The sequence below is a fragment of the Prionailurus viverrinus genome, chromosome D4 (genome assembly GCF_022837055.1).
Source record: "Prionailurus viverrinus isolate Anna chromosome D4, UM_Priviv_1.0, whole genome shotgun sequence".
Lineage (NCBI taxonomy): Eukaryota > Metazoa > Chordata > Mammalia > Carnivora > Felidae > Prionailurus > Prionailurus viverrinus.
In genome coordinates this window covers 57,978,150-57,992,465 of record NC_062573.1, presented here as the reverse complement: position 1 = coordinate 57,992,465, position 14,316 = coordinate 57,978,150, and the positions used below count along the sequence as shown (strand labels likewise).

Sequence of the window (14,316 nt, the reverse complement as noted above, 5' to 3'; positions counted from 1 at the left end):
TGACTTCAGCCAGGTCACGATCTCGCGGTCCATGAGTTCGAGCCCCCCGTCGGGCTCTGGGCTGATGGCTCAGAGCCTGGAGCCTGTTTCCGATTCTGTGTCTCCCTCTCTCTCTGCCCCTCCCCCGTTCATGCTCTGTCTCTCTCTGTCCCAAAAATAAAAATAAAAATAAAAATAAAATAAAATAAAATAAAATAAAATAAAATAAAATAAAAATTTTTTTTTAACGTTTATTTATTTTTGAGACAGAGAGAGACAGAGCACGAATGGGGGAGGGTCAGAGAGAGGGAGACACAGAATCTGAAACAGGCTCCAGGCTCTGAGCTGTCAGCACAGAGCCTGACGCGGGGCTCGAACTCGCAGACCGCGAAATCATGACCCGAGCCGAAGTCAGCCGCTTAACAGACTGAGCCACCCAGGCGGCCCCCAAAGACAATTTTTTAATCCTTACCCTGAGCTGCTCCTAAGACTCAAGACACAGCCTGCTAATTAATGAATGTTTTCAATAATAGTTTGCAAAGATTAGAAGTGGCTGTTTTATCAATGGCCAATTTTTAACAAAAAAGTACAAGGCATTTATAAAGAAAGAGGAAAACTAGCTCATTCAGAGGAACAAATTAAATCTTCTAAAGAAACACAGGCATAGGATTTACTAGACAAAGAGTTTAAAACAACTATCTTAAAGAGCTAAATGGAAACATGGACAAAGATCTAAAGGAAATCAGGAAAACGACATATAAACAAAATTAAAATATTAGCAAAGAGATTGAAATTTTGTATATATAAAAAGAACAAAGTAGAAACTCTGAACCTGAAAAATATAATAACTGAAATGAAAAAAAAAAGTCACTAGAAAGAGTCATCATATTTGGGCAGCAAACTTGAAGACAGATCTGAGGAGCAACAAACCAAAAGAGGGGAAACAAAGGAAAATGAACATAGCTTAAGGAACTCATGGAACATATTAAATAGACCAATATACACATTGTAGGAATACAAAAGAAGAGAGAGAAAAGGACAAAGCTATTTGAAGAAATAATGACTGAAATAATAATGTCCCAAATTCAAAGGAAAGATATTAATATGCAAATACAGGAAGCTTAACAAACACCAGGTAGGGTAAACTCAAAGAAACTCACACTGAGACAGGTTATCAAACTGGAGAAAGTCAGATCTTGAAAGCAGCAAGAGAAAAATGACCTGTAGTGTACAAGAGATTCCCTAGTAAGATTATTAGCAGATTCTCAACAGAAACCTTACAAGCCAGGAGGCAGTAGAATGATATGTTTAAAGTGCCAAAAGAAAAGAACATCAACAAAGAATTCTATATCAGCCACAACTGTCCTTCAAAACTGAGGGAGAAACTAAAACATTCCCAAACAGAAGCTTAGTTTATTACCACTCGACCTTCCCTAAAAGAAATGCTGAGAGACTTTCAAGTTCAAATTAAAGGACTCTAACAGTGACTCAAAACCATATAAAAATATAAAATTCTCCAGTGCTAGTAAGTACAGGGACAAATATAAAAAACCAGTCTTACTATTATTTTGGTTTATAAATCTTTTTATTTTTTATTTAATGAAACTTTCACAGTTTGTTTTTAAGTTTATTTATTTATTTGAGAGGTGAGTGGGGGCAGAGAGAGTCCCAAGCAGGCTCCACACTGTCAGCACAGAGCCCAACATAGCACTCAAACTCATGAACCATGAGATTATGACCTGAGCCAAAATCAAGAGTTGGACACTTAACTGACTGAGAGCCACCAAGGCACCCCTATTTTTTTTTTAATTTAAAAGACAAATGCAGGGGCATCTGGCTGGCTTAGTTGGTAGAGCATGCAATCTTGATATCGAGGTTGTGGGTTCAAGCCCCATGCTGGGTGTTGAGATGACCTAAAAATAAAATCTTTTAAAAACATAAAATACAAATGCATGAAAATAAATATAAATCTGTGTTAATGAATAATGAATATAAAGATTTAATTTTTGATATCAAGCACAAAAGTGGGGACAAAGCTGCAAAGGAGAGTTTTTTAATGCAATTGAAGTTAAGTTGGTATCAGTTTAAGGCAGATTGTTATCACTTTTGGATGTTATATGTAATCTTCATAAAGAAAATATCTATAAAATATACACAAACGGAAATGAGAAAGGAATCAAAATGTGTCACTAAAAAATCACATAACACAAAGGAAGGCAGTAATGGAGGAAATGAGGGACAAAATAGCCATGAGACATACAGAAAACAAAATAGCAAAAGTAAATCCTTCCCTGTCATTAATACATTTAAATGTAAATGGACTAAACTTTCCAATCAAAAGATACAGATTGGCAGCATAAATTAAAAACAACACACGGCATGCCAACTTAACACTGTCTGTAAGACATTCACTTTAGGTTTAAGGACATGCATGAGTTAAAAGTGAAAAGATGAAAAAAGATATTTCATCCAAATAGTAACCAAAAGATAGGAGGGGTAGTTATTCTAATATCAGACAAAATAAACTTTAAATTGAAAACTGTTATAAGAGACAAAGGATGGTATACAATGATAATTCTTGATTTAACTCACCCAGAAGCTATGACAATTAGAAACATAAATATACCAAATAAACAAGCTGTAAAATATATAAAGCAAACATTGACAGAATTGAAAGGAGCAGTACACAACTCTACAATAGTAGTAGGAGACTTCAGTACTCCACTCTCAATAATGGATAGAACATCTGGTCAGAAGATCAATAAGGGAAGAAAGACTCGAATGACATTATAGACAAGTTGGACCTAACAGACATATACAGAATTCTCCTTCCAACAATTTTAGATTGTTGAAATTATACATTTTTCTCAAGTGCACAGGGAACATTCTTCATGATAGGGCATATGTTAGGTTACAAAACATGTTAATAAATTTTAAAAGATTGAAATCTTATAGTTTCTTTTCCAAACACAATAGAATGAAATTAGAAATCAACAGCAGAAGAAACACTGGAAAATCCACAGATATGTTGAAATTAAACAACATGCTCTTAAACATCCAATGGTTTTAAAAAGAAATCACAAAAGAAATTAGAAAATTGAGAAAAAGGAAAAGTAAAACACAACATATTCAAACTTATTCAATGCAGTGAAAGCAGTGCTAATTTTATAGCTGTAAACACATTAAAAAAGAAGAAAGTTCTGAAATCAACTCTCCAACCTTATACCTTAAGGAGCTAGAAAAAGAACAAATTAAACCTAAGGCTAGCAAAAAGAAGTAATAAAGATTAAAACAGAGATAATGAATGAATGAATAAAACAGAGATAAATGAAATAGACTAAAAACAATAGAAAACAATAAAACCATGAGCTCTTTTTCAAAATGATCAACAAACTTGACAAACCTTTAGCTAGATTGACTAAGAGAAGACTGAAATAACTGAAATCAGAAGTGGAAAAGGAGATGTTACTATTGATGTAATAGAAAGGATTATAAGTACTATAAATGGTTGTACATCAGCAAATTGGATGATCCAGATGAAATGAACAAATTTGAAGAATCATATAACTTACCAAGACTGAAACATGAATAGAAAATATGAATAGACCAACAACTAGAAGATTGAGTCAGTAATTAAAAATGCCAACAAACAGAAACCCATGACCAGATGGCTTCACTGATGAATGCTACCAAGCATTTAAAAAAGAATTAATACCATTCTTCCCCAGGCTCTTACAAAAACTTGAACACTTCCTAGTTCATTCTGTGAGGCCAGCATTACCCTGATATCAAAGCTTTTATGGGATAGGCAGTGTTATCCTACCCATTTTACATGTGAGGAAGCTGAGGCACAACAAACTGAAGTAACTTGCTGAAGTTCAGAGCCAATGATTTCAGGATCTGAATTCATGCGCTCTTACAGAGCCCACACTTTTAACCAGCTTCACACCACTGACAGCTATCAAGGAAAATAATCAAATGAAAGCCACAGAAAAATTTTCACTTTTTTTTTTTTTGTCTTAACAACATATCAAGACCTAATATCTTATTTATCCTAGGGTACTGTGTTTTGGTATTCAGTTTAAATTAGTTGACAATAAAACTGAATGAACAACATTTCTCTTTTCCTCCCTGCCCTTCAATTGACTCTGGCAGGAGGAACCAAGAGGAGAAAGGAAGATTTTGACCTCCATACTGTATAACAGTTCCTCAGTATTTATTTTCATGGTAAAAAGACCATCACTTAACATATCCCTGCTTAATGGACCCAGAAATTGATGAAGCATAGGTCTAAAGTAACATGTTGTAAGGTTTTTGTCTGTAAAGAATATGTATTCTAACAGAATCTATCCTATTTACTAAACAATTGAGCACACACCCAAAAGACATTTCCTTAGATCCATTTAAAAAAATTTTTAAGACTCAAATCCACTGTGAGAAAGAAAGGGATTATGAGCCCCTCTATATCTAGCCTGCAGGATGAAAGTGAGAATGCAGTAATTTACCCTGGCTGTGCTGTGCCACAGGAGGCCCCATCCCCCTTTTCGGGTACAAGATGTGCAGGGCCCCAAGATACCCTCTAGTAGTAAAGTCCTTTTCTATTAGGAATACTGTACTGGGTGAAGGAGGCAGAGAGAGCATCAGATACAACAACATAGAGTGACTTTATAAGGTCAAAAATTTTCACCAAATTTTAAGTTTCAAATATCAGTACCCCCATTCCCCAAATTGTGACTGTAACAGGTATTTAGAAACAGGTGACCTCATTCAGAGCATCCAGTAAAGCCTTCACCTGAGAAAAACTGCCAGGACTAGATCTATGGTTCACCAGTGGGGTGAATCAGTGCTAATTATTGTCTTAATTAGCACTATAGTCCCTGTCAAAATACCTGGGCTTGCTGGTAGTCAACTGACTGAATTCAGACAGAAACTCTGTGAAATTAGGGCTGCAAATCTGCACTTCTGTAGGCTTGCCAGTTGATTAACTGTTCCCCTCCCCCATTTTAAACAGTGTCATTGAGGTATAATTAACATAGAATAAACTGCACATATGTTTCTTTTTAAGTTAAAATTTTAGTAATGTTCCATTTTTTTTTTTTTTTTTGTCCTAAAGCTACCTCCTGAACCTTGCTTCACTTGTTTTTTGTTGGCTTTTTTAAAAATCTTTTTACAGAGCATATAGGATTGGGCAATGCAGGGATGTGAAAGTGTTCAGGCTGATATCTTTGGGAACTGTGGAGGAGATCATGTACTTACGACAGGTATACAAGCAGGTAAATATATTTCCCTTTTCCAGATTAAGAAGTAAACATTTGTCTATATCAAAACTTCCAGAAATTTGTGTAAAAATGTTTTTAATTTCGTTTTAACTGTAATATGGAATTTAATAAGATTATGAAATATACTGTAGAATAAATCCTGTAAAACAGATTCTTACTTTCATTGAATTTTAGAGCTGAAATTTTCTTTGAGTAGTGCTTCTTGAGCTTTAATGTGTACATGAATTACTTAGGGATGTTCAAACTACAGATTCTAATTTAGTAGCTCTGGGTGGAGCCCAAGATTCAAATTTTTAACAAGCTCCCAGGAGTGCCAACACTACTGCAGACTATAATTTGAGTAGCAAGGTCACAGCTTCCCAGCCTGTGGGCCAAGACATAATGATATGCTACAGGCGGGACACAGGTGCACCGACACAATGATCACACAGCTCTCTGGGCGGCAAGATTACCTAAACTGACTTCCAACCTTAAGAAACCTTTCCAGGTAGGTGTTCATATGTTACCCTTTTCCGTGTGTACCATGACATGAAGAAAACTGGGGGAAAATGCCTTAAAGATATCTAATGCAATCATCTCATGTTGTACATAATGAAACTGGGACCCAGGGATACCCCAGTAAATGGAATTATAGGAATACAACACAAGTGTATTAACTACTGTGCTGGTGCTTTTAGTGTTCATCTGAAATTGCATTAACTCTTTAATATCCTTACGGTATTAATTACTTCACCATTTATATCTCTAAATAAAATTTATTTAGTTTATAATTGCTCACTTGAGAAGATCTGGAATGAGGCTCAAGTTTAATTATAAATGTTAAATTTGAATTACTCCCTATATATTCTGTTGGCATCTATTTAAGAGCAAACATCTGCCACATGTGGTGGTAGTTAACCTAAGAATGATCCAATCTTAAATTTATGCTATTTTCTTAATTCTAAAAATAGAATTGTACACAGCAGTTTTTGTTTTTTCTTAAAGCACTTAGCTCTATAAGAAACCTTTCATCTTTTTGTTCTTGGGTATAGCACAACTACTTGAACATTATTTTGTTCAGGTATATTTAACCAATCTTGGGAAAAAGTAGGACATTATTCTTTTCATCTTAGGAGTAGTTCTTTAGAATACTGTCTTGGACTTGTCACAGGTAAGAGTCTTTCTTCAATCATGTAGTAATTTTTCTCAGTCCCATTACTTTATATACATTTGCCTATTTATCTCACTCATTTATTGAAATAAGATGGCCTATTATATGTTACTAATAACAAAAAGGCTTCAGAAGATGAGGATAATGTCAGTTTTCAGAACTTTGTATGCTTTAGGTGCTTATTAAAATATTTTTTTAAGTGTGAGCCATTTAGGGAAGGTTCAGCCATACAACTTGGTAGGCACAAATAAAGATAATATGGCAGTTGTGTGTGGAAAAGGCAATAGATGTGATTGAAAGATTGGCGTTTGAACCAAGTAGGGTCTGTCTTTGCAAATGTAATCAAGTTAAAATAAGGTCATACTGGATTAGGGTGGACCCTAATCCAGTGACTGATACCATTATAAGAAGGAAATCTGGATACAGACTGACATAGAGGGAGAATGCCACGTGATGAAGGAGGCAAGGATTGGAGTGGTGCAGCCACAAACCAAGAATGCCAAAGATTGGCAGCAACCACTAGACATTTGGAAGGGTCTTCACTTGGAACCTTCAGAGAGAGTGTGGTCCTGCCAGCATCTTGATTACAGACCTTTAGCCTCCACAACTGTGAAAGAATAAATTTCTGTTGTTTTAAGCCACCCAGTTTGTGACATTTTGTTAAAGCAGTCTTAGGAAACCAATACAGTCTTAAAGGCAGATATTGTAAATTTAACTACATTTTTAATGTGAAACTTATGTATGACAGAGGAACAACAAGCCAAATTTAAAAAGTGTCTAGGAAGAAAGTTTCCACATATGATAAACAAAGGATTAGCATCTATAATACATAAAGAACTTCCACAAATCAATAAAAAGACTATAATTTTGCATTTTATTGAAGAAAAAACACAAATGGTTAACCCATATATGAAAAGATGCTTAACCACAGTTGTAATTTAGAAATATAAAATAATAATGTGTTACACATATGCTGCAAAGACTTAGTGAGGTTGTATGTGAGTGTGTGTATGTGTTTAGGGAGGCAGGGAGATCGGTGATATTCATTATTGGTGAGGGTATTTGTACAGAGATACTCATATACTACTTTCGAGAATATAACTTGGTACACTGATTTTACAGGCTAATATCACAACATATTAAAACACATAGTACATTCTCCCTATCTACCTTACAGAAATATTCTCACATATGCACAGTGAAAGATGACAAGGATATATATTTGGTATTGTTAGTATTTGTTTAAAAAATGAAAAAAGAAACAGCCTTAATGTCCAATAATAACAATGGTAACATAAATTCTGATACACCCAATAGCAGAAAAAAAAACTATAGAGCAGACATACTGATCTGGCAAGATTTCCAAGACATTTCTAAGTGAGATTAAAACAAAACAACACAACTTGCAGAACAAGTATATCAGTTATGTTGATGCATAAAGTTATCTCTGTATATGTATATAAATAGCTCTAACTGCACTGAAAAAGATCTAGAAGGATATACCTAAATATTACAGTGTTGCTAACACTGATAAAGGATGATCTGTATTATTCAAAGGGAAATTTCACTTTGATGTTTTTGTTCGTATTTGTTGTGATAATGCATTCAGACATTTTATACTTTTAAAAAATATAAACATCACTTACATAGCAACTGTCTTCATGTTTGGAGCATAATCTAAAGTTTGGCATTCAGAAATTCACCTTTCATTTTTACATGTGTACATGTATATATGAAAGGTGAATATATATGTGTGTGTGTATATATATATGTATATGTATATATGTATATGTATATATATATATATGTAATTTAGAAATATATTTGTATTGGCAGAAGAAGTCCAAGAATACCACAAAGAACACCCAATTAACTTCACCCAAATTTCCCAGTTGTTAACATTTATCACGTTTGCTTTTCTCTTTCCCTCAGCCATGGTCTTTATTTTTCTGAACCATTTGAGAGAAAGTTGCAGATTTATCACCTCTAAGTTCTCTAGTGTGTATTCCCTCCAAAGGACACTCTCCTGTTTAGATGTACATATAAAAATAGTTTTATGCATTCTAAACATTCAATTTTGTGTGTTGTTTTGCACTTGCTTTGTCCCCCTATTACCCTCTCCAGAATGCAGTTATCCAAATCAAGAAATTAACATTGATACAACATTACCTTGTAAACCACAAAACTCATTCAGATCTCACTAACTTTCCTGGCAATTTCTTGTCTCCTTTTTCCTTTCTGGTTCAGGATCCAATCCAGGATCATGGTTCCCAACTTTTTCTTTTCATGTCTGTTTAGTTTTCTTCAACTGGAGTAGTTAGTTACCCAAACCCCCTTTGTCTTTCATGACCTTCACAGTGTTAAAGAGTAAGGCCTTTCCTTGTGTTAGCTCTCTTTTAAAATAGGTCCATTTGATGTTTCCTCATGTCCAGATTCAAGCCAGGAACCCCTGGCAAGAATAGTACAGAAATGACTCTATGTTCTTCTCATTGCGTTGGTCAGAAGGCACCTGGTGATGACCTGTCCCACCATTGGTGATGCTAACCTTGATCACCAGTTTTGTGCCTGCCAGCTTTCTTCACTGCAGAGTCACCATTTTTTCCCTTAGTAAGTATTTTATGGGGACATCCTCTGAGACTATGCCAATATCCTGTTCCTTGTCAAGCCCGTACCCATCAGCCCTAGCATTCACTGATGAAACCCACCTGAATCAGCCACCACTGTGATGATTGCCAGATGGTGATTTTTTAATTTCCAGGATTCCTTCTTTATTTGTTGCTATTCTACCATAAAAAAGAGCTTGCCCTTCTTTTCTATTTATTTAATATATTTGGACTCAGGGGATATTAGTAATATTACTCTATATTAGTAATGGATTACATTACAACCTATTGAATATCACTGTGTATTTTGGTGTTCAAACTGTCTCAGTTTTGTCCAGTGAGAACCCCTTCAAGCTGGCCTCTGTGTCATTTGTCAAGCCTCCATCACTCATTATGCATGTCCTTATGGTGGTAGGCTGAGTAATGTTCTCCCAAAGATATCTACATCAAATCCACCTGGATTCTCTGGGTGGGCCAATGTAATCACTAAAGGGAGTGGGAGTATGCAGGAGGATCAGAGAAAGGAGAGAAGGAGATGTGACAGCAGAAGCAAGGAGTCATAGAGGATTATATGAGGATGCCATGCTACTGCCTTGAAGATGGAAGAAGGGGCCGTGACTTTTTAACATGGTGAACACTACTTTTCTTTCTACCTCTTGCGTATCCTGAATGTTGTTAGGAAGAAATCCAAACATTTTGTATCCTTGAATGGGTTTTTCTTAAGCCAGAAACTAAGCTACATTTTCCAATTACTGACTTTTTTCCCTTCCCCTCTTTAATTCCAACCCTATTTTTTATAGCAGCCTACAGATGGATGTATCTGACCTTCACTTTTAGGGGAGCCACTTTGAAAAACTTCTTTTAAGTATAAAACAATGTGCCTTTTATAAATTTTGCGATAAAGTAGGGAACTTCTAAAGATTCAGATTAATGCTTACAAATTGGTGATTACATTAAGTAGTTGCAGTGTGACAATACAGTGTTTAAGAAAGAGTCAGGAGCAAAGAGTGAAATCGTCTGGACTATCAGGTACATCAGTTGCTATTGTTGTGATTCCATATTTCCTGGACTATAGTCCATGTTTCTGGGGCATTGAAACCAACTGATCAACCTGGATATTGATTCAAAGCTTCCTCAAACTAAGGTCCCAAGGATCTTGTTTTATTTTTATTATTTTTTAATGTTTATTTATTTTTGTGAGAGAGAGAGAGAACACATGTGTGCATGCATGTGAGCAGGGGAGGCACAGAGAGAGAGGACAGAGGATCCGAAGTGAGCTATGTGCTGACAGCAGAGAATCTGATGCAGGGCTTGAACCCATAATACTGTGAGATCATGACTTGAGCCAAAGCCAGATACTCAACTGACTGAGCTACCCAGGTGCCCCTCAAGGGTCTTGTTTTAAAAAGGACATCTTGGAGGCACCTGGGTGGCTCAGTCAGTTGAACATCCGACTTTGGCTCAGATCATGATCTCATGGCTTGTGGGTTCAAGCCCCGAGTCAGGCTCTGTGCTGACAGCTCAGAGCCTGGAGCCTGCTTCAGATTCTGTGTCTCCCTGTCTCTCTGCCCCTCCCCCATTCGCGTGCATGTGCGCACGCACTCTCTCTGTCTCTCTCTCTCTCTCTCTCTCTCTCAAAAATAAACGTTAAAAAATTTCTTTAGTAAAAAATAAAAGGGAACTCCTGGGGATGAGAAATTGTTGCAAGTATAAATTTTGAATTCAGCCAAATCCAGGTATAAATTCTAGAAATGACACTTTTTTTTTTCAACATTTATTTATTTTTGGGACAGAGAGACAGAGCATGAACGGGGGAGGGGCAGAGAGAGAGGGAGACACAGAATCAGGCTCCAGGCTCTGAGCCATCAGCCCAGAGCCCGACGCAGGGCTCGCGTGGGGCTCGCGCCGGGCTCGAACTCCCGGACCGCGAGATCCTGACCTGGCTGAAGTCAGACGCTCAACCGACTGCGCCACCCAGGCGCCCCTAGAAATGACACTTCTTGGCTAGACAGCTGTGAGAAGGCACTTAATTTCTCCAAACTTTAGTCTTTATTTCCAAAAAGAAAATAGCAATGTCTTATAGGGTTGTAGGCATTAAATGAAAGAATGAACAAATGCTACACAGGTAGTAAGTTTTCAAAAAATAAATATTATTAATAAGAATTATTTCATGGGCACCTCAGTGGGTTGAGCATCTGACTCTTGATTTTGGCTAGGGTCATAATACCAGGGTTGTGGGATTGAGCCCCATGTTGCATTGGGCTCCATGCTGAGTGTGGAGCCTGCTTGAGATTTTCTCTCCCTCAATCTCTCTCTCTCTCTCTCTCTCTCTCTCTCTCTCTCTCTCTCTCTTTCTCTCTCTTTCTCTCTCCCTCCTCCCTCCCTCCCTCCCTCTTTGCTTCACCCCCCCCTTCCCTCTCCCTCTCCCCCCTTCCTGCTTCCTCTGCCCCTCTCCCCCACTCATTCGTGCTTACACACACTCCCTCAAATTAAAAAAAGAATTATTTCAGTTGCCTATAGTAATTTAGTATAGTGCAAAGCAACTTCTTACTAATCCTTACATTAACAACAGACTACAGTTCTTTTCCACTCTGTGCATTCTTTGTTTCTTTCAAGAAATTTTAAAGTGTACATGGGGTTAATCAGATTATATTTAGCAAAATATCTAGCAAATAAAGAAATACACTAATGTTACTAAAGTGATATATGTCCTTCAGGATTCCTTCTGTATTTCAAATTGTTTCAAAGATGCCTAAATGTTTCTAAACAATGATTGGGTTTTGCTGTTAGTTGACAGTATAACAATGGCTACAATTAGGGTTTGATACTAATGTGGTTATCATGTAGTTACTAAGTTATAATTTAACTTTGGTGAAATAGTGATGATTTTTGTCAGTTTTAGTAGTTCCTATTGTAATGAGTCTAGAAAGGAGAAAAGTGTATTCAGATGTATTACATGCCTTTATCATTAAACATTTTACATCAAGTGAATATTGCATAGCAATGGGATCTTGACTCGGTTGGTAGAACACAGATAAAATAGGAAATGTAAGATCTCTTCTTCAATAAGACTGGCCAGTTTATTATTTATTTCACCATAATGGCAACATCTGCCAGCGAAATTAAAATAAAATTTCCTCCCTAAGGAGATTCTGCCTGCTCCAGCTAAAGCTGTGTATATACAGAGAATGCCAGGAAATTCTGACATATTGTTGGAGCAAACACTTCAAAAATATCTTGTGTTTTTTTTCTGTTTTAGCAACTTCACTGTGTGGTGGTTGGAAGTGAAAATGCCAAGCGATATTTTGAAGCAGTTCAAGGATCAAAAGAACATCGAGGAGAGCTTTTTGGGGTTTATAATCTGTTCAAACTAAGGTCCCAAGCGTCTTGTCTTACAAGGGACATCCTGGAGGTGTGAAATTGTTGCCTGACATTTTCAGTACTATTTTAAATACAATTTTCTCCAACAGGAACCTTGAAATATAACTGCTGGTATCTTTTCAAAGAACTTTGGGGTTTTCTTGTAAAAAATGCCTTGTGTTTAGAATTTCTACTTTTAGAAATAGGAAATGAATTATTGTACCTCAAAACTAAGATTTCTCCATGCATAGTTATAAGTAATGTCTGCACACAAATACAGATACATATAGTACATAGTATGGCCTCCCAAGACCATTTTCAGACTGGCAGAGAGAAATGTAGTATTTTGAAAACAGCTGCTAAGTCAGGAACTTAAAGAGAGAGAGAGAGAGAGAGAGAGAGAGAGAGAGAGAGAGACTTTCCTAAATAAACAAAATTATAAAATGTGTTTTGATTAAAAGTTACCAAATACTCCCTGAGATGCACTCTCATGTCTCATGGAGATTTTTGTTTTCTGTTCCCAATAAAAATTCCACACCAATATTTCAAACTCTCCCAGTTGTGTTCATCCTTAGCATACAGATGTTTCTTATTCTTCAAACAGAAATTTATATCTTTTTTTTAATTGCTTAAATTCTTTGATATACCAGAATACTATAGATATTAACCTATTTTCCAGTTGATATTGGTATGAGTATCATAAAATCCTGGAATATCATATGTATCATCTTCCTTTTCATATAGATGAGGAAAATGAGCCTCAGAAAACTCAAGGATGTTTCCCTTAGCTTTTCAAAAGCTTCATGTACTTGATTGATTTAGTGAGTTTCATAAAAACAGTTATTGGTCCCTGTCCTTAAAGAACGTAGACCATCTTGATGAGAGGTGAAAGAGAACACTTACATAATGAACATGTAACATCAATAAGCATGGTAAGCAAGATGGCTAAGAGGAAAACGTGTATCGTATGTATTCTGTGAATATTGCAACTATTACACAGTGTCTGGTGTATACTGCTGAATTTTTATTTTATAGTAACTATTTGATTTGAATTGAGTGGCCCATTTAAAGTCCTCCTGTCTTGAGTTGCCTGTCTGGCTCAGTCAGAAGTGCATGCGACTCTTGATCTTAAGAGTCGTGAGTTCAAGGCCCACGTTGGGTGTAGAGATTACTTATAAATAAATAAATAAAAATAAAGTCCCCCTGTCTTTTTCTTGTTTTGAGTATGCTGTCTATTTCATGGACTTCTTCTTTCCCATTTCTCTTTTATAATCAGTAGCCTTGTTAGTATTCCAGTATTCCAGGCCACCCCTCAGATCCTACTTCCATCTCAGAGTACTACCCAACATACCAACTTGTATTTGTGTTTTCCATTTGAAATTATTATCTATAAAATATGTTAGCATTATATTACTTCTGTTTTCTCTTATTTATCAAATAGTTGAGTCCTCTATTTTAACAGAATAGCAACCTATTCCTCAAGCAAATGTTAAGTAAGACATTCAGTATGTCAAGTTATTAAATGGGATGTTCACTTGTTTTCTGGTTGTCCTAAGTATATCTTGTTTCTCCTCCAGGATTGTTGACTAATGACAGGACTGTCCATGTCTTACATTTTTCTTGTGGCAAAATGTGCTTAACTTCTTGCCAGATACATTATCAGCACCGCGATATTTGTTGAGTAAGAATTTAAAATTATTCAGGCCAGGTGCTTACAGGGCAGTCTTTTGCTCTAAAAAAATAAAGTAAAATAAATAAATAAACAATAAATAGCAAAATTATTCAGGCCTCATTAGATTCATGCTGCTTTTGGCCAAACAGTGTTTTAAAATATTCTAAGCCCTGTATAATGGAAGCATATATCACAAAGTAAAATAATTATTTTACTTCCTGTGAGACATTTTTAATTTTTAAAGGCTGTAGAAAATCCCTTTTAAAATGTTTT

The 14,316-nt window shown here is 36.0% G+C and overlaps 1 protein-coding gene across 4 annotated transcripts in view; it reads left to right on the top strand.

The window, feature by feature from the left end:
• The window catches only part of ERCC6L2 (ERCC excision repair 6 like 2), a 137,118-nt gene that overhangs the window by 76,850 nt on the left and 45,952 nt on the right, over window positions 1-14,316 (top strand). For all 4 annotated transcript variants that reach the window (XM_047829810.1, XM_047829807.1, XM_047829808.1 and 1 more), the window contains 2 exons: window positions 5,153-5,252; window positions 12,271-12,423. In XM_047829810.1, the coding sequence (XP_047685766.1) occupies window positions 5,153-5,252; window positions 12,271-12,423 (253 nt within the window). The remainder of the gene's footprint in view (window positions 1-5,152; window positions 5,253-12,270; window positions 12,424-14,316) is intronic.